Below are 21287 nucleotides of genomic sequence, written 5' to 3'. Positions count from 1 at the left end.
TAGAATAGAATAGAATAGAATAGAATAGAATAGAATAGAATAGAATAGAATAGAATAGGGAAAATAAAATAAAGGTTTGAAAAGTTTTTTTGGGGGGGAAGCAAATAAAATCATTGAAAAGAAAAAGGAGAATTTAGAAAGAATGAGCTGATCAGTCCCTGTCTTCTCAAGGTTAGGAAGCTGGGTACATCCTTAATGGAATCAAATCTGATTAGATAATTAGCATAGTATTTGCATAATGGCACTGCAATTTATTACCTTGCATGTGAGTTCATCAGCACAGTGTGAGCTGCAGTGTTTCTACTCCCCTCTGTCCTGTAACAAAGCTCAGACTCTCCACTGCCATCCGAAAAGGTCAACTCATTTACTGCCTCCTGTACCAACTAATATCTATCAAGACTCGCACACTTGCGGAATGCCTTACGAAATCTCCGGGTGGTCTGAACCAGAGCCACAGTAACCAATCTAACCGCTGTGTGAAGCAGACAATATTTGCAGACTTGTGCTGATTTAATTGACTAAAATGAATATTTTTTTGCAAATAATTTAAGATGATAAAGAGGAACAGGTGAGAGATACTACATTGCGTCAGAGCTATTATGACAAAAAAACTAAAAACTGGATATAAAACAAAGATTATCGGAGCCCGTTTTACTATTTCAATCTATCTTCATGGTAAATCCAATGTTACTTGTCGTTTTAGTAATTGAGCAAAATTTAATAGCAAATTGTTTCAAAGTAAATTTTTCTCCTGAAAACAAAAGGCCCTAGTAATCTCACATCTGTCTCCGTTAGAGCCGTAGAAACTCAAAACAATTTCAAATTTGTTTCAAGAAGAACTCAAACATTTCTCATTAAATATTACAATACCATCATCTGAGTGCAATCCTCAAATTGTATATAATTTTTAGGGGTGGGAGAAAAAAATTCACTTAACTATCGCGATTCTTTTTAAAAAAAACTATTTAAAAATCGATTGGTTTACCTCAGAATCTATTTATATTTAATTATTTTACTTTTCCTAAAAGGTGGTGGGGAGAAGTTAGCTCTTTGTAATTCCAACAGAGGGCGAAATGTATAGGTGTGTTGACCTTGGAGCAGGACCGCACAGACGATCAAAAATTATTTTTTTTAAATCGCAATACATATCGTATCGCCACCCAAGTATCGTGATAGTATTGAATCTGGAGGTAGGTGTATCGTCCCATCCCTAATAATTTTATATTTAGCAATATCCTCAATCCTTATCACCAACTGTCTCACAACTGTATCTATTTATTTTCATCCAAAACAATAAGGAGAGACATTTGAAACAAAGCTCATAGTTCAATGAACCATAATTAAGAACTCTATTTTGTCTAATAAGCTGAATGAATGAATGAATGATGCATTTATATATGAACAAAATGTATATAGCTATGAAAAAAGCAACCTCTGAGCAAACTGGAGACTTCTGCTCATGTCTCTTGATTTTCAGATTTAAAGACCCTAGTAATCTCACATCTGTCTCCTCAAGATCTCAACAATATCACAAACTTAAAGTGAAAAAAAGTGAAAGTGACGTGACATATGGCCAAATTCGAATTCACAACCTTTGGATTAGGCCACGACTTCTATGCTATGAAATACACAATCATTTTACTTACTTCAGTGAGACACATACAGAATGAGAATTCCATAAAAATCTCACACACACAATTCTAGAGTTTCAAAAAAGAAAAATGTCTGAAAGTTTGGTCAAATATTCCTAAATATTTGGAAAGTCTATAAAAAGTCTGCAATAAAATACTACCTCAAATATTTCTAGCTAACTATTTTAATACCAAAATATCTAAGCTTTCATCCATATTCATTATACTGTTCTGTAACAATTGTCGTATGTGTCAATTTCTAGTCGTCCAAGACAAAGCTGATACTTCAAAGAAAGACAAGTGAAAACGCTGTTGTCTCCTAAGTTTTGAAAACACAACCTCTGAGCACCAAAAGGTTTCTGTGGGAAAATAAAAGGAAGTTGCATCACAGATAAACTAACAGATGGAAGGAAAGAGGACAGAATCAAAAACAATGAGAGACAGGAAGTCCTGAGAGACACTTCTTCATCATTGTCCTGTGACTTTCTGTTGTTTGCTGACATATGCCTGTGCCAGAGAAGAGAACAGGGCGCTGACTGATATGATTGACTTCAGACGGGTGCAGAGGAATGGCGTCCATGAGCCATGAGATACACAGACATGAGCGACGAGCCCTGGGCAACTCAAAAACAGCTGCTGCCAATCACTTCCTCCCTTTATGGTATTGCAGACACAACACTGTCAAATATTACAAAGCACAACAATTAGGAACCTTCCTAAGGTTTAACTGCAAGAGGTTTCTGAAGAAAAAAGGTTTAAAAATGAGAGATTTACGTGCTGTACAAACTCGAGCTGTGATGACAGGTGAAAGGAAGAGATGTGGCGATGGAAACAAATGCAGATAAATTAAACATTTCTGCAAATGGGCTCCTAAATGAAAGCCCTTATCGTCTTAACTTGGGCATATAGCCAGGCTGATTTGTAATAATGTCCCTCCGTCTAGCAGAGGGATTTAACGCAGGGCAGTAGCGATGGAGACAGCGTTAAAATACAAATGCTTTTAATGCAATGCAGGCAAATACGTGCTAATGCATCTAACTGTCTATACAGTATTGTCAGTCCGCCAGGTTCTCGCTGACTGGACTCTGACTTAGCACTTAAATTGGGTTGAGGGAAGAAACTAGGTTGGCAAGTGGAATTGCAACATATGCCTGGATTTATTTTAGTTCATATCAGCAAGCCATACCCTTTATAGCAGATACTTTTTTTTTTTTAAGAGAAGAGGTGCATCAACACTTTTTTACAATTTTTTTCGCCCCTTCAGTTATCTTACTGACATATACACAATTTTCTGAGATGAAATCTTGGATACCAATTGTTCAGCTGACAACACGTCTTAAACAAAAAATGAAAAATAAGAAAAAAAGAAAATTTGGTGAACACAAAGTATTGACATTTGTGAAAATTATGGGATCTAGGATCTCTATACAGTCAGTGCAACTACAAAAAAAATCTGTAAGGCTGTCCCTCACACTTGTTTTCATTTGCGTAAATTCAATACGGCGTCTAACCTGAAGGTCTATTAGATTGGACTGCTTTTCAAACCAACTGCAAATCATTCTGAAGTCCACCAGAACTATACTAAGGAAGTAAATTGATCATCTTGTCTGCTTGAAAAATAAATTAGATCTGCATACACCCAAAATGCTGTTTTAACTGATAATAAAAACTGTATATAAATTACTATATATATATATATATATATATATATATATATATATATAAAAATTATTTTTTTTAAGTAAAAAAAAAAAAGATTCCATTTATTCCATTACGTTTTCAGAATTGACCATTACCAACTGATCAATCCCTAAAAAACAAGCATTCAAGTTTTCACATATGCGGCACCAACAAATCAATCCAACTCTGAAGCTAAATGTACTCTGGTCTGCACCAAAATTGATATTGTGGGGAAAAAAGGGTCCAAGCTGAGAGAAACATTTGGCAATCACTCTAAAAGCCTGAGAACTTTTAAATAATACAGCTGTACTGTGTAAGACTGCACATTTGTGGATGCACTGAGGTCCTGCAAAGAATCAAGCCAATTCCAGGCCTTGTCTATTGAAGAATTAAGTTATTTGGCCACTCGGAGACATGCTGAAATATTGGATCAGGTGAGACGGCAGGATGACATGTGGTACAACAGCTTTCCACAGGGATGCTCAGCCCATCAGCAAGTCAAGGCTAAATCGGGCCCCATCTACAAGCCTCCCTAGAGAAGCCAGCTATGAAATGACATGACAGCACACATGTACTGCCAGACTGAAATATCACAGTTCTTTCTTTCTCTCCTTGAAAAAAAAAAAACAACAAAAAAAACAGAGAAAGTCATTGTGGCACCTGGGTGAACACAAACACATTTCTCAAAACCCAACATGCAACATCAAAACCACAACAAGCACTGCATGGCAAATAAAGCCTCATTCATGGTCTCAAGCTAGATAAACCCTCATGACACTGAGTCATACTGTGCCGTTTAAGAATTTTAGTAGCTGATACAAATATCTACTGGGTATAAGACCACCAGGGATGCAGATGCCACAGTTCAGACCATTCAGACTGCAGTTAGAATACCTTTTGTGTGTTTGTCTTCAATTATTGAATTAAATTAATGTCTGTCATTTAATTATACTCTTGATCCAGTCACCCATGGTGAACAGCTATTATCAAAAAATGTACTAAAAACAAGAATGTAAACACAAGAGAGCACAACTTGAAGAAGAAAACGGTTCTGTACCTTTGCCCTTGGCTTGAGAAAGGAGATGAAAAGGAACAGAGAGATAAAGAGTATCCACAGAAGGGAGCATGGAGAGATATGAAGAAATTGTCAAAGCACAGTTCACATCTATGCATTCAAGGTTCAGAGTTACAGTTTAGCTCATTCAGTGCACAGCAATTCAAGCATGCATAATCAATCGTAACAGAGTGAAAACCAGAGAAGGGGTGTGGCATACCTTGATCCGCCATCATCATGTGTGCAAATCCTTTGAGAAACAGAGAAAGTGATAGAAAGAAAAGAACATCTTGAGGTATGCATCAGACCATACGATGACATTAAATCTTTGCAGAAGGAAAAGGTGTATGAGCAGCTTTTTTATTTTTAAGTTTGGTAACACTTATATTTTAAGGTGTCATTGTTAACACAGGTTACATGTATTTACTATTATAATAACAATTAATTATAACCCTAAGCCAAACCCTAATCCTAAATCTAACCATATAGTAAGTACATGTATTTAATTAATATTACTCAGTACTTAAATGTATTACACTGTAAGAAGGACACAAAGTGTAACCTAAAGTTTTTATAATTTGACACAAAGTGGTAATTACAAGTCTCTGCGTTTGCATTTTTATGGAAATTATTGGTTTAACTTTATTTTTTATTATTTAGATGTTTTATCTAATGTGACAGCTAAATTTTTTGGTTGTAAAGTGAAAAAAATGTAAATACATTATGAATAGTCATTTATAGTCAAATAAAGTAAAACGGTGTAGAAATTATTTACACTCAAACTGCTAAATTAGACAACTAATTACAAAGAAATGTGTCAAGTAACATTTAATTAAATGTGAAATTTTTAAAGTTTGATGTAAAGACTGAAATGGTATTTCCTTGCAAAAAATATTCCAATAATCTTTGTTTTGTCTACAAATTTTAAAAATAATTTTTACAGTGTTGTGCATTTTATGTGTCGTTTATATAAATGTGACAGTATTTAGATTTTAATGACTAATTTAGTGATGAAACTCAAATTGTCTTTTCCAAATGCATATTACAGATCTTATTGTAATCAGTTCATTCATGTAGATTTCATTTTTATTTAGTTTTTTTTTTGTTTTTATCTATCGCAACTTTGGTTTCATGGTAACTACGTATTTTTCATTATGGTAAAGAAAGCAATAGCATGTTTGAAAATATCTGTTTATATTACTGTACATTTGAATAACATATGCACTCTACATCATTGATGCTTTCACCGCCTATAAAAGACAGCTTCAATTCAGCCTTAAAGACATTATCAACTCACCTGGGATGCTGTTGGCCTCTGATATTGTCAGCAAAGAAGACACAATGGAAAAAATAAAAAAAAGAGGAGAGAAATATTGTAGCCATTAGAGCCCACTCGTATTTTCTTTGCATGAAACTATCATGCAAACTTTGACACACCTGCCAGCATGCACTGAGCAGACGTCTGCCCTGTGCATGTACATAGAAACCCTTAAAATGCCCCTTGCATCCATCCATCCACCCCCTCTTCTCCCTGGGATATGAAGGGGGGATCAGATCTGTGGTGTATGAAACAACATGACACACCAACATCTAAGAGGTCTAGTTCATCTTCCATGTCTTACAAACACTCCCAAAGCCCACATCCACGCCTGGGTCATAAATCCAAACAGGCAACAGAACCTGCTCCCTTTAGAGAGGGTTGTGGATTTATGGGACGCTGATGTTTGTCTAAAGCACTGTTCCATACTCAGAGCCTGGTAGCGTTTACTCTCATTGTAGACACACACACGCTCTCTCTCTTTGTGTCACAGGCCGCCTTTGGCACTGAAGTACTGGGCTGACTCATTTCATTAATTCACTCTGGTCGTCTCCCAAACCAAAGGGCATCCAACACTGATAAATGGCCATTGCAATGTTCTGTGTGATGAAAAACAGCTAATCTACGATTTCTCTAATCTGTTCTGGCTAGGGATGATCATCCGAACATCCAACTACTCGATTAGTGAGGTCAGCGATTCTTAAGCTTTGATATTTTTAGCAGTGGTGCTTGTGTGTTCAACTTCAGCTGTTAAACATAACAAAATTCTCTTAAAATACAGCCATTGTATAGCACTTAAAAAAAATTATATTTAAACACAGAAATCAGTGTGTGTGTGTGTGTGTGTATGTATGCGTGTATGTATGTATGTATGTATGTATGTATGCATGTATACATATATATACACATATATATACACACACACACACTCACCGGCCACTTTATTAGGTACACCTGTTCAATTGCTTGGTAACACAAATTGCTAATCCACCAATCACATGGCAGCAATTCAGTGCATTTTGTCATCTATATGTGGTGAAAACGACTTGCTGAAGTTCAAACCGAGCATCAGAATAGGGAAGAAAGGAGATTTAAGTGACTTTGAACGTGGAATGGTTGTTGGTGCCAGAAGGGCTGGTCTGAGTATTTCAAAAACTGCTGATCTACTGGGATTTTCACGCACAACCATCTCTAGGGTTTACAGAGAATGGTCCGAAAAAGAGAAAATATCCAGTGAGCGGCAGTTGTGTGGACGAAAATGCCTTGTTGATGTCAGAGGTCAGAGGAGAATGGGCAGACTGGTTAGAGATGATAGAAAGGCAACAGTAACTCAAATAACCACTCGTTACAACCAAGGTATGCAGAATACCACCTCTGAACGCACAACACGTCGAACCCTGAAGCAGATGGGCTACAGCAGCAGAAGACCAAACTGGATGCCGCTCCTGTCAGCTAAGAACTGGAAACGGAGGCTACAATTCGCACAGGCTCACCAAAATTGAACAATAGAAGATTGGAAAAATGTTGCCTGGTCGGTCTGATGCATCTCGATTTCTGCTGCGACATTCAGATGGTAGGGTCAGAATTTGGCGTAAAGAACATGAAAGCATGGATCAATCCTGCCTTGTCTCAACGGTTCAGGCTGGTGGTGGTGGTGTAATGGTGTGGGGGATATTTTCTTTGCACACTTTGAGCCCCTTATTACCAATTGAGCATTGTTTAAATGCCACAGCCTACCTGAGGATTGTTGCTGACCATGTCCATCCCTTTATGACTACAGTGTTCCCATCTTCTGATGGCTACTTCCAGCAGGATAATGTACCGTCACAAAGCTCAAATCATCTCAGACTGGTTTCTTGAACATGACGATGAGTTCACTTTACTGAAATGGCCTCCACAGTCACCAGATCTCAATCCAATAGAGCACCTTTGGGATGTGGTGGAATGGGAGATTCGCATCATGGATGTGCAGCCGACAAATCTGCAGCAACTGCGTGATGCTATCATGTCAATGTGGACCAAAATCTCTGAGGAATGTTTCCAACACCTTGTTGAATATGCCATGAAGAATTAAGGCAGTTCTGAAGGCAAAAGGGGTTCCAACGCAGTACTAGCAAGGTGTACCTAATAAAGTGGCCAGTGAGTGTATATATATGTGTGTGTGTGTGTGTATATATATATATATATATATATATACTGTAGATAGATAGATATATAGACACAACTTTAGATTGATAACACTTTAGATTTGAAACATATGTGCATTATATATTACATGACAAACCAAATATTTTAAAATATATATAGACATAAATATTGTATTGTAATATTTATACTTTAAAATGTTTTTTTTATTCATTAATATTTAGCTAACTTTGACATTATCCAGATTATTACAATGAATTATTTCATATGACTCAGAATTACACATTTTACTGTAGATTTTTTAGTACCAGACACTAACAGGCTGAAAAACCAATAAATCTGTTGCGAGTGCACACAAACTGCAACTAATACAGAAAATTAAGGGAAACCTGATGGGGTCTGCCTCCATGAAATGCTTTTAGTGCAGAGTAATTATAGCTACATTAGACATTAATTTAGTCCTGTATGTGTTGATGTCTGTACTGGCTGAAAAATGCAATATGTTGTCTCTCACGGTCACTATTTTTCGGGACATGTTCCAATGTGTAAGTGTGTGTGTCTGTCTGCCGTGCTTGTTAAAGGCTGGTACAGGACATTAAGTCTTCTGATGAAATGCATTAACCTGGTGGGGAAAGGATTAGGATGTGATTGGAGAGAGGGGAATGCTGAGTTACACTCAGGATGTGAGAGCCATGGTGACTTGATTGATGTGTTCAGCTCTTGAGATGACCTGTACTGAAGTTCTGGCTGAAATATGAATGTCTACATGCCCTGTCAGCCTTCTATGATGACCTAATTTCTCAGAAACAGCGGTGAAACAGAAATTAATGTTTAGTTGTGGCACATCAGTAGATCTTTTCCTTGATTTCTCAAAAGCAACAAGTTTACTAGTTTAACTTGGATTCACACCAAATTGTAATGATCCCTGCACAGAATCATGTGAATAAAATGTCTCAACATTTTATGCACAATTTTCTAAAATAAATATAAAATTATTAACCATAATACTAAACATTTGCATTTTCTGAACAATTTTGTTCAAAACGTTCAATTACTTAGAACAGTTTCCTATACAAGTTTCCTATACAAAAAAAGCAAACCATAACTAGAACATGTTTAGAGAGTCTTATCCTTTAAAAACAACTCTAAGATCTACACATACTAATAATGCACTTTTGAATTTGCTTTGTTTACATTAAATAACACGAGGAGATTTGTAAAGAGTGACCAGCTTAAACATAAACCTCAGTGTACCAATTCAGAGACCATCCACATGGGAAGACAGATTGAGTGTTTGTTTGGTTGCCAAATGTTTATTATTCTAATCCGCCAAAAGATTATGCGCTTTCGCAAATGATGCAGCGGCGTGGCTATCACGATTTTCACAGAGCGAGGAACATACGCCTCGGCAACGCAAAACTGTTCTGAGGCCATTTTAGCCATCTGGCCATCGAGAGGAGTGTCAGATTGTTGTTGCCGCTGCTATGGCAATTGGATTCAGTCAATCGTACGCAAGACTAATGCTTAACACTTCGGACCAGTTTGCCATATGGCTCCGACCCGATATTTATTACCCACGTACAGATGTTTCAAAAGCCTGAAGACACAAGATTAAGATGAAATTATGACTGCTCAGTGGATTTTCGTAATGTTATCAAACACTGATGTCAGCCATTAATGTGTCATTTCACAATACTGGTTTTGATTTGGATTTGTAAGAGACGCCAAGAGAGGAAAAACCCGCTGTAGTCTTACAGAGCCTTACAGAGTCTTAAGTTCAGGCTACCCCTGTGCACCAGTATAAATGGCCTCCAAAAATGGTTTATTTATTCTTTTATGATTGGCTGAACTGATTCCCAGCATTCAAAGCCATCAAAGCTGCTTTTACGTCTGGCTTTAGCCCCTATCAGTGGACTGCAGGACCCAGTCAGCCAAACAAGATGGAGAGGAACAACGGCTGTAAATCAAGCCCAAAACTCTGTTCTCTTTACAACCAATAAATCTAACCCTAGTGCCTGGTCTTCTACACATTCCTCTTTCTCTTATTTACTCTTTCTTGCACTGGCTGTACATGCATACACATTCATTTCTATATTAAATACCTAAGTACACAGATAGCATCCTGGCTTTAACATTTCAATCACATTCAGTAATTGTGTAATTAAGGAGAGCATCGCAGGAGAGGTTGTGTCTACAATGAGAGTAACAACTCATAGGGCTCAGAGCACTGATCACTGATCAATCACCCAGCTTAAACACTCCAATCACAAGGGAAAAAAGTTTAGGCCAAATCAAAACAGGATATATTCACATTAGTTTCTGTAATTGTTTTCTAGCTAATTAAAATTAATTATTTATCAGGTAAAAATAACCCATATTGTTTTTTGTTACAATTGAAAGTATTTAAGAGGATATATTTAAAGCAAAAATTATCAAAAGAAACAGAAATATAAAAAAAAATCATGGTGTACCTTTCATTACCATCAGGATCATCTACCAGGATCTAAAACATGTTTCATGGGGAAGAACTCAAAGTTGCGAGTTTTCTTCTGTGGTATAACATAAAATTAGTTTAGTTATGATGTTTATACTTACAAAATAAATACGCGCAAACCAGAAAATCTGTATATAAATGAGCACATTCGACAACCAAGGTCATAAAATTTTCTTTCTAGGAAAACCAGCAATGGATTTGCAAAGAATTGCAATTGACATGTTTAAAATAGGCAATTATCCCCCGTCTCTGATTCATTCTCTGTTGAAGAGGTGCAACAACAAAACCCAGAGCTGTGAAATGGCCTCCTCAAATCCCCAGAGAAACTAAAATGGCCACTTCAGAAAAACAACCAAGGGATCTGAAAAGGCACCTTAACATCCCAACATCCCACCTCCTCAGCCGGGTACGCTAACACACACACAAACATACACAAAAACGCTTGCCAGAGACAAACAGCTTAGTGCTTTACAGAAGTAAAAATGCAGGATTTGCTAGTAGTACATTTCAATGACGTTCAGTTTCAATTGACCGTAAGAAGCGATGGGGGAATAGAGGAGGGTCTTATGAAGCTGATCGAGACATTCCCAGCACAAAAACACCTGCCAATGCAGAAAACAGTTCAGCTTCTGTAAACAAGCAAAGAGACGCCATTAACCTGGACCTCAGAGTCAAACTTCAGTAGCATGAAGGATTCTGGGAAACATTATTCACATTTCAGCAGTTAAGACTGACAATTTTGAGTATAATTAGATGAGTGCCAATAAACGTTTGAGAAAAGATTTTACATTGCATATACAGTACGGAGTCAATATTGCAATTGCTCTTTATCAAGCTGTAAAATATAAACTGTTTTACCTTCGTTGCAGAATCGGCCAACGTATTCCGTCTTAGAACAATCACAGAGCGGTTCCCTGTCCACAACGGAGCACGTTCCTCCATTCTCACATGGGTTCACCATGCAGATCCCCTCTATGTCCATGCGGACCCTCTGGCTGCTTAGCAGAATAGGTTCCTTGTTATTGTACTTCAGTTCCCTGATAATTCCCTTAAACGGCGGAAGATCCTTCACTGTCGGGAGAGTGAGCACAGAAATACGAATATCTTGAGGGACTCCGCCCAGGAAGAGGTCACTAACTATCTTCATGTACTGCCTCTGTGGCCGCACCTCGCCCGATTTGCTCGCTCCGTCCAGAACCAGCACAGTTCTCAGGTTGTACCTGCTCAGGGTGGCAGAATGCCAGCTGCTGTCATTGACTCGCTTGTCTGATACCACTGTGGTCTCAGCGCAGTCGATGCCGAACTGCAACTGGAGCTTCCCTTCGACCACCATGAGTTGCAGGAAGTCGCAGAAGCCGCCATCATCAAAGTACAGGATTAAGGCAGTGGACACGTCTGTTTTGAACTGGAAGCTGAGGTCACTTCTGGTGCTGGCGTCCCAGCGGAGATAGCGTGCCCACTGGCCTTGAGACCCTGTAAACTCCAGGCCCAAGCAGGGCCCAAGCACAGTACTGATCAGCAGCTGCAACTGGACTGGGAATCTGAAGAAATTCATTGTAAAAGTGCTGGAGATTTGGGGTTATTATCCTGAACAGAAGGAAATCATTGAATTCGCTTTGGTTCAAAGGTCAGTATATCCAAAGTACATCCCACAGTATGCCCAGAGATACTAAAGAAGAGGTGAGATCGTCAACGCAGCGACAAACAAAAGATATCCTAAAAGAGGAGAGGGAGTTAGGAGGAGAACAGTCTTAAATAACAGTCATAAGGCCAATGACATTGCACAACAATCCAATCTCTGTCAGGCGACAATAATAAAAGTACTTCTTCCACGTTTCCTGGAATGGATCGACTTGAGGAGACAAGCAGATGAGGTGCTGTGTGTCTGCTGAGGTGCTGTTTTCTTCTGGTATCTCCTCAGACCTCAATCATCCAGACAGGTCCTCCAGGTCGGACTCTTTCTGTATTTAGGGAAACCAGTGCAGGCTGCATGATGCCTTGTGGGTAATGTAGTCCATAAGGTTACTCTGCCACATCTAGCACACAATAGCTGTCAAAATAGAAAAGCATCAAATTACAAATGAATCCACAGATGTCTCAGTCTATCGAGTGTGTGATTTTTTTTATGCATAAAACACAAAAGCATAAAAATATATTACGTAACAAAACAATTCAGTACACTTTCACAATTATAATCATGAAAAGCTGCATTTGAATAAGGCTCTCATCATTTTGTAAAATGCAACTCCTGATAAAGCCTAATTAAAAGTTTCTATTTTAGAGGCATTTTACACAAAAGATTCTTGTGTGTTATCGGTCATCTAGAGTGTAAATTATCAGCATTATTCAAACAGAAGCTCCAGCTATCATTCAATAGCAGTCTGTGTTTATCTGATGATGTGGAAAATTAAAATGTTTTCTGCAGGATGCACAATGCATGAAAACAATAATATGCATGTCAACACATTCCCATGACATATACTCCACATTTCAGCCTTTGATCATAATTTGATTGAAAAAATATTTAATTGAAGTGTGGTCTTTCATTTTGAACTATTTTGAAAAAAAAATGCATTGCATGAAGATGATATTAAAATCTAAAATTATTGTGCATTATTATTATTATTGTTTTTTGTTTGTTTTTTTATTCTTAAGGGAATGTTGCATAATAAGAGGCAGTAAAAATGCAACGGAAATGTTTATTTTATGGATTAAAATAATTACAGGTTTTTTTAAACACATCCTAAAGCACAAACAAAATGGCCTGTTTTGTTATTCCCATGCTGAGTTGACATGGCCTTGAACCAGCAAAGATTAGCAGGACTTTTGTGAAGGCAAAACGCAGCTCCAGCTCCTCTTAACATGTGTCCCCTACGTGCATAAATGAATAGGCTCCAATTACATGGCAACATGCGAGGTGTAACCTAATAGACATCTAATATTGCCCGTGTCCTTTCCAGAGGCGTAGGCAGCAGGTATGGCAGGACAATAGTGCTACCAGCCCACGCGATTCAACCGAGCCGAAACACAATGCATGCCGTCAGAGCTCTGCCTGCTGCAGCTGAAGAGGGGAAAAAGAGCGAGAGACCGCATGCTTGTAACAGATACTCCACATTGGCTCGCGCCCACACCTCGAAATATGCATGTGTGCTTTCTCTTTCTCTTTTTTTGTCAGGCGAGGGCTTGCGAAGAGGAGGAGAGAGGTGAAAAGGCTAAATTGAGCACATCATTGTCCTCATTGATATGTGATTGACACACCCTACTGAGAACGGCACACGACACCACAAAATAAAACCCCTGCATTTGGATCCCGCTTAAAAAGTCGGCGAGTAGGAGAAGGAGGTGTAATGGAGGAAGGGGGGCATGTTAATGACAGCAGGCCCAACCATTCATCAGACACACAAAGCTGGGTTTTACCACAGGTGCCTCAATTGCGCTCTGCCATTACACCAGAAGAGCTGCGACAAAATGTCCTCCAGTGCGCCCCGATGATATCATGGAGGCTTTGGGAGGAGGCGCACGCCATTTCAGTGAGCTCGGCTCCATACGTGACACGGTTGCCGCCGAGCATCCGTGTGGTGGAGCGGAGGTGTGGGCGAGGTAGAGCTGGGCCAAAATGGATGACATCAGCGTCCGGTGCTCTCCTCCTGGGCTGCCAGCCGGTGAATGGGAGGCGTGAGGCTCCTACATGGCCTCATATAGCCTCCCCCCAGTGACCCAGAGTGGGCACGGGTACCACCAGCAACCCCCTAAACAGCCCACTGCAGAGGAACAGCGACTTGTGAGCAGATCAAAGCGGGAGGGTTCTGCAGCAGTCGTTTACGACATTACATCACCTTGCCAAAACACACCATCCTCTGCCATGATTCCCTATAATACCCCTCACAATCAGAAACAGAGGATTTGGAATATGATTTATGCCCAAATTTCACTGTGATAAAGGTGTGGAGTGTGTGCATTATATAGGGCTCTGATCAAGACAGAAAGATCACGTCACACTGCAGTGTATTGGAAAGGCAGAGCACATTAGATGAGAGTTTTGGAGGCTGAGCATTACACAACGCCAATAGGAAATATTCTTCAATGCGACAGACAAAAAGGCGATTTGAAGGAATTAAAAAAGAAAAAAAAAATCAAACGCGGCAGAACGATATTCGTTACGAAATTGGGAAATGTGTTATGTGTGTTACTTATTATATTTGGTAAACAAAACAAAAATATATATTTTAAATTTTACATAGCGTTCATTAAATATCTAATACATTTATATGTGCAAATATATGCGTATTTTTCAGTTTTAGAATTATCAGTGTGAATTAGGCTATTCTGATTCGTTTATCTCTGTGGAAAAATACATTGGTTGCATTAAAATCATTTAGCTGTCTTGGCCTGATATGTAAATGGAGATTATACCCAACACCCGTGTGAACAAAACAATACAAAATACAGAGAAACGAAATAATATAAATGTCATTTTATTTGAATTTTAGCTAACGTGTAATGCGATTTAATACATTTGAAACAGATGTATATTTTTAAGCAAACATCGTTTATGGATTATTAAATTTGAAAGGCTTATGTGGTCCAATATTTCGTTTTTAAAACAGCATTTCGCTTCGTTTCACCCTTTTACACTGGTGCACAATATACACACGAAATGTGCTCTAATACACTGAAATCTCGCTTTTGATCCAAATTATTAGTGCACAATTCAGTCACCTAAAATAAGCACATCAGTCTCACAAATAACTAAAACAGACCGACACAATTATTTTAGTTTGGTGAGAGAACAATGCATCATATTTCACACAAAAGAGGTCACAAAACACCACAGGCTGAAATTATACTCGAGCGTCAAGGAGAAATTAAACACGCTCGAATAAATATGATATATTATTTTAATTCAGGGAAAAAATCGTCTATGCATGTGTGTGTGACAAGGCCGCGCTCAGGAAATATTATCTACCCCGACAATTTCAGGACAAACGATACTGTCTGGGTGGATGTGTTAACATTTCGGCAAAAATGTTAAGACACAAATACAATGTGTCTAGCCCAATTATTATTTTGACAAAAACATCCAATGTACTAAAAAGCACAAGCCTGAATAGTCTACCTTTAAAATGAGTGTGTGAGCGTGCTAGTGTGTGCTTCCTACTGGATTATTACCAAAGTCTGTTAAATTCCAGGAGATCTAAATGAGCCAAACTGAAGAGAACGAATTAAGATATTCTAATAATGCACTGTACTGACTTCAAAGCGAGACAAAAACAGATGTTTATATCGAATAATTTATAAAGGTTTGTGAATATTCTTAAATCCCTGCAACGTGTTAATAACCACCCTTGAACTATTTATAATAAATATATTTTTAATAAAATACTCTGCTTAAATTTCCCTATGCATTGTCTAATAATATCCAGAACAAAGCACCAATAGATCATATTAGTAAAATGTATTAAGCTAAATACACCACATGTGTGCATCCTAAAAATAAATTTTACCCAAATAAATGTTAGTAGATATTCATACATGCGCTAAGAAAAGACATGGATATGCGTTCCTGTGTTTTTGACCAGTCCATGTCTAGGTGCATTCATAAGGATGCAGTGGGCATGCGTGTTGTTTATCCTGAGTGGCAGCTGATGATGGGCTCCACAGACACCTGAGAACTCTTATTAATTATTCACAGCTACTTTTACAGATTAAGAAAAACACAGGTCTCCTGAGAGCAAAGCGCGAAATTGTTTGTTACATGTTTACGGAGGAAAATGCGTGCTTTTTTCGTGTTTACAACAAGAATACTTGCCTACGTTGTCTAACTTAATGAAAATAAACGAAATGTTTTGTGATATTTTGGGCAGCTGACAAAAAAGAGGTAGTACACTTATTTTTGTGCCTAAGATTTTGTCTCGAAAACCGGTCAACTCGACAGAAATATACTGTTTCCACACTGAGCTCTGTACAGAAGACGACCGTCTATCCTTGAAGAATAAATACTCGTAAATGTATTTTTAGAGTTGGACAGCGTGTGTAAAACCTCTTTTCGTTTCTTGAGTTGTGGGCCTGAATGATAATATAAGTTAGTTTAGTATTTTTATCGCGCTTCTCCGCGAAACAACGCGAACGTCAGTTATTTTGATTCAATGCAACATGCCACGTTCACAGAAATAAAATTAAAATTAAACAACAACCGTGATTTACAATGTAAAAACAAGTCAACTAAGAGTAAATACTAGGAGCAAGTGATGAACTTATAACATCCCGGTGAGCTTTCAATCATTCCGTGCCAAAACAAAAGAAACAGACTAACCTCAGTTTTCGTAAAAAATATCCCAAAGCGTAATAATCCACATTACATTCCCAACAGGCTCTATATGTTTGGTCCACGCCGCTAAATGTGTTTTTTCGAGGTCTTGTGTGAAGATGTTTTACCCTCGTCCTGTGCTCGCTTGCAGTTACAGAGAGCCGCGCGCTCAGAGATACTGTTGGACATTCACACACGCGCCGCGCGACCCCGCCTTCCTCTAACTGCGAGGCTCGCGCCATTTAAAGGTGTAGTAAAATCTGACAGAAAACTTGGCCAAAAACAAACGAGTTTCTTTTTGAAGCGGTAGAAAGGGACTCGAAGTGATGGCTGTGTTTGCTTACATTTGTGGATACATGCTGACTTGATGGCGTCCCCTCAGAAACGCGCCGTTTCTTCTAAAGATACAGGCATCCTCTCTTTACCAGGAGACTCGGTGAAAATTAAAAGTATAGTATGTCATTTCGCAACAATACCTGAAAGAAACGCGTATTATGTGAGTGCATGTGCATATATATATATATATATATAAAAATGTTCTCCTATTTATCCCCTCAAAAAATATACTCTATATGATAGTGTGCAATGAATCTTAATCTCCTAAAAACACTTCTGTTTTCAATAATAATGCACTTCGGGACCAGATAAAACATTTTCCTTAAGAGGGGGAATCCATTGTAATCTAATCAATAAATGTGGGAGTCTTTTTTTTTTTTTTTTCTTTCTTGTGGGTTCACTTACTTAGGACAACAGAAAGGCCTGAGGGAGTCTGCTGTCCTTGGTGCTGAACTTCCCCACCAACACAACTGCAGTGCACCAGCTGCATTTTGAATTGAATGGGGGGTTTAGTGGCAGTGTATTTTGACTTCCAAAAGAGTATAAAGCTATTTTCCAGCTAGTTTGCTACTTGGGACGCAAGTGAAATCTGCACGCTCAAAAAACTAACATTGCAATCGATAGGTGTTGACCATGTCATTGATCTACAGCCCAAATGATCCATCATAGATCCTACATAATATTGAGCGTGCCCCTGAGTTGAATGGATCGAATCTCTCTGGCCTGTGGAGTCAAGCTCATCTGAAGCTGTATGACATGTGTTTGAGGCAGAAAAGCTATCAGAGGTAAGCATGTTGCAATGTTGGGATTCTTCTTTTTCACATGCAGTGCCTGTGAGATGACTATGTTTTGGTCTCATTCACACAGTAAGAATGCAAGTTAGGCTCCCAATCTTTTGTGTGCCTGTCCATTCCAGTGTTCACCAATGACTAATAGGTCTTGAGGCATCTACAAGCCCTGTGTGACAGACCGGCTCTCTTTATCCTCTTCAGGACATTTCAGACACTACACAAAGACAAGCTTTCCAAACCACCCTCTAAGAAACAGTCCCTTCACCTGAAAGCTTGACATCTCCCTCATTCACTCACATTCAACCAATTTCCTGTCGTCATCAGTACACAACCAGGTCAGATGGCATCTCACTACTGTTGTTTTCATGCAAACTCCATGCCCTTTTATCTTCTGCAGTACAGGAGATACTGATACTCTTCATACATATTAAGATATGTGACCCTGGACCACAAAACCAGTCATAAGTAGCACGGGTATATTTGTAGCAATAGCCAACAATGCATTGTATGAGACAAAATTATCAATTTTTATTTTATGCCAAAAATCATTAGGATATAAAATAAAGATCATGTTCCATGAAGATATTTTTTGTAAATTTCCTACTGTAAATATATTAAAACTTAATTTTGGATTAGTAATATGCATTGCTAAGGACTTCATTTGGACACCTTTAAAGGCGATTTTCTTAATATTTGATTTTTTTGCACCCTCAGAGTCCAGATTTTCAAGTAGTTGTATCTCGGCCAAATTTTGCCGTATCCTAACAAACCATACATCAATGGAAAATAAATCTCAGTTTAAAAAATTTAACCTTATGACTGATTTTGTGATCCAGGGTCACAAAGATGAAGATAGTGACAGATATAAAGATACACATCAAATTAAAGTATAGGCCGAGACTGATATTAAATCTGTGGAATTGGACTGAACATAGTAAAATGTTTCAAAACTCTATGGACTTTCCATGAATTCAGTGACTGCTGTGACACTATATATTTTCTAAATATATGTCATTATTCTCATTGTGAATGATTCATCTATGCATGCTTAATTTTTTTTTTGACCTCATAACTTTTAATTAAAATAACAACTTGATCATTTAATTCATTTTAATCAATCAATCATTTATGTACACAGAAGCTGCATCTGGACCAACATGGCTGAAAACAAACTCCTCTACATCTTGGATGGCCTGAGACTGAGAGTGAATACATTTTCAGCTTTTTTTCATTTTGGGTGAACTATTCCTTTAACGTGCCCATGTAAATACAGCAGACTCACCAGACAGCATGAGACTGAGAGTTTTATCTGCAGAAGATTTATATTGAAGCATTACAGTAGGATGTTTGCCACCTGTTGTCATTCAATATATTGTGACATAAAACAAAAGAGAGGAACAGATGACAGCCTTCGCACTCACTAACATTCTGAGTGCATAAAACAGTACAGTACACCTGTACAGTACAGACAGCAAAGGAAACCATCTGTTTACTCTCCTAATCACTGCAAACAACCTGCCTGCTAGCAGTTCTGGCATCATCGGCGTGTAAGGAGAGAGTTTACAGGGTGGCATTCTGCAGATATTGATTTCTGCAGTGAATTCATAAAGGTCTCAGCTGTTCTTTTTCAATTAAACCTGGAAGCAGCCTGGGTCAAGTGGATCAATGTTGAGCCCGCAGGTATGAGTTCAGAGCAGATTTACTTAGATTGACTAAGTAAACAACATATTGACTGACACACTCACATTCCTGAGCTTCCTGTGTTGCATCTGATGACACAAGCGGAAAAGACAGCATGCTGGGAGAGACTGACAGCTCTGTTCTCATATTCTGTTTAACTTTGCTCTGGAAGACTGACCTATAGAGTTATCGGTTCCAGGGTTTACTTTTAACCTAGTATTTCTTGTTGTAATAAGTATTTTTCTTTGGTTTTCTTGGTTTCCGTAGAGCTGAGGCACCAGCCGAGGCATCTTTCTCTCTCTCGCACACACTCTTATTCAAGACTCAAATGTCAGGCCCCATTATTAGTTCTTGCAAGTCGTGTGAACAAACGTTATTTTATGCAAGACATTTTTGAGAACGAATGAGCTTTAAGATTTGAAAATGTAGTTTTTATTTATTAATTTTTTTGGTTGCATGTAGTGAAGGGAAATAGAAGCCTTTGTTCACTCTTAAATAAAATCATTGATCAAAATGTTATTTTTAAAACAAGATTTTGGATCATATATTTTACAGATATTTTTATATGTAAAATAGAAATAAAACTGACAAATAAATTAGGAAATATAAATAACTACAAATGATCAAAAATATATTTATGTAAGTATACTCTAAAATCAAAATTTTTGCCACAAGACCAAACATCATGAACCAGTTAGGTTTGATGTTAGTAAACCTAACTAACCTAATCATAAGATAAGATCATAAAATGTTTATTTTTATTTCTAAACATGAGAAAAAATATTCTTTAATTTTCTGAGAAAATTGTGTCTAGGATGAAAATAAATGTCCAGAGGTGAGCATTTCAAAATATTTCAGTGAGGAGGGAGATTGAAAAAGTATAGAGCTGAAAAATATTATGTATCATCTTGTGTGTGTGTGTGTGTGTGTGTGAGAGAGAGAGAGAGAGAGAGAGAGAGAGAGAGAGAGAGAGAGAGAAGAGCCGGAATGGCATTAAGAAAAAGGAGATACAGTGGAGAGAGAGACAATCTGACAGATAGAAACAAAGAGAGAGATAGAAAACTAGAGAGAAAAAAGAAAGAGCGATAACATACTGAGTCACTGGAGCATTCACTGACATTTCCTCTGAGATTCTCACATTCATCAAGCAAGATCTCCATATATCACACATCTCTCTCTTTCTCTCACTGTGATCAACTTATGTGAGCATCTGCTCAAGTCCTCCACGCTGAAGCTGTGCTGGAGAATCAGCCTGTGTGCTGGATATCGGTGTCTCACGTTTACAGCCTGTCTAACTTCTTCTGTGGAACATAAAATATTCTTTAATAAAATAAGATAAGTCTTGTCTTTAGAACAATCAAACTCAATTTTCATAAGGTTTATGTTTAAAATGTTAAAAAGCATTTTCAATTTGGAAAGAAAAATAATATGTATCCCCTTTTCAGTCTTTTACTAAATTTACAAAAAAAAAAAAAACATCAAAAAACAACACAACAAAAACTTTAACAAAATGCAAAACAAAACAACACAACCAAACAACAACAAAAAACACCAAACAAAACATCAAAAACCAAAAAAACAACAGCACAATAAAATCAAAACCACACAACAAAAACCATAAGTAAATAAATAAATAAAACAAAACAAAACCTTGGTCTAGAAGTTTTTTCTCTCTCTCTCTCTCTCTCAATGCAGTGCAGAAAGTATTTGTCCTCTCCATGCATTTTTTCACATAAACTGAACCACATGTATTCCGGGAAGTTCTCTCTCTCTCTTGCTTCTTTCCTATGCTTCTTTTCTTTCCAAAGAAGTATAGGCATTGCCTGAGTTCTGGGAATGCAGACATTATCA

General features: G+C 37.8%; 1 protein-coding gene across 1 annotated transcript in view; it reads right to left on the bottom strand.

Annotated features, from left to right (window-relative positions):
- The window catches only part of LOC306886501 (neurexin-3a-like), a gene marked incomplete at both ends in the record, with an annotated part of 283146 nt that extends 271269 nt beyond the window's left edge, over positions 1 to 11877 (bottom strand). Inside the window, one exon of the mRNA XM_079443647.1 lies at positions 11181 to 11877. Coding sequence (XP_079299773.1) covers positions 11181 to 11877 — 697 coding nt within the window. The remainder of the gene's footprint in view (positions 1 to 11180) is intronic.
- Between the last annotated feature and the right edge of the window lie 9410 nt (positions 11878 to 21287).

Source organism: Barbus barbus, assembly GCF_936440315.1.
Source record: "Barbus barbus genome assembly, chromosome: 20".
NCBI lineage: Eukaryota > Metazoa > Chordata > Actinopteri > Cypriniformes > Cyprinidae > Barbus > Barbus barbus.
This window is presented reverse-complemented; position numbering and strand designations above follow the sequence as displayed.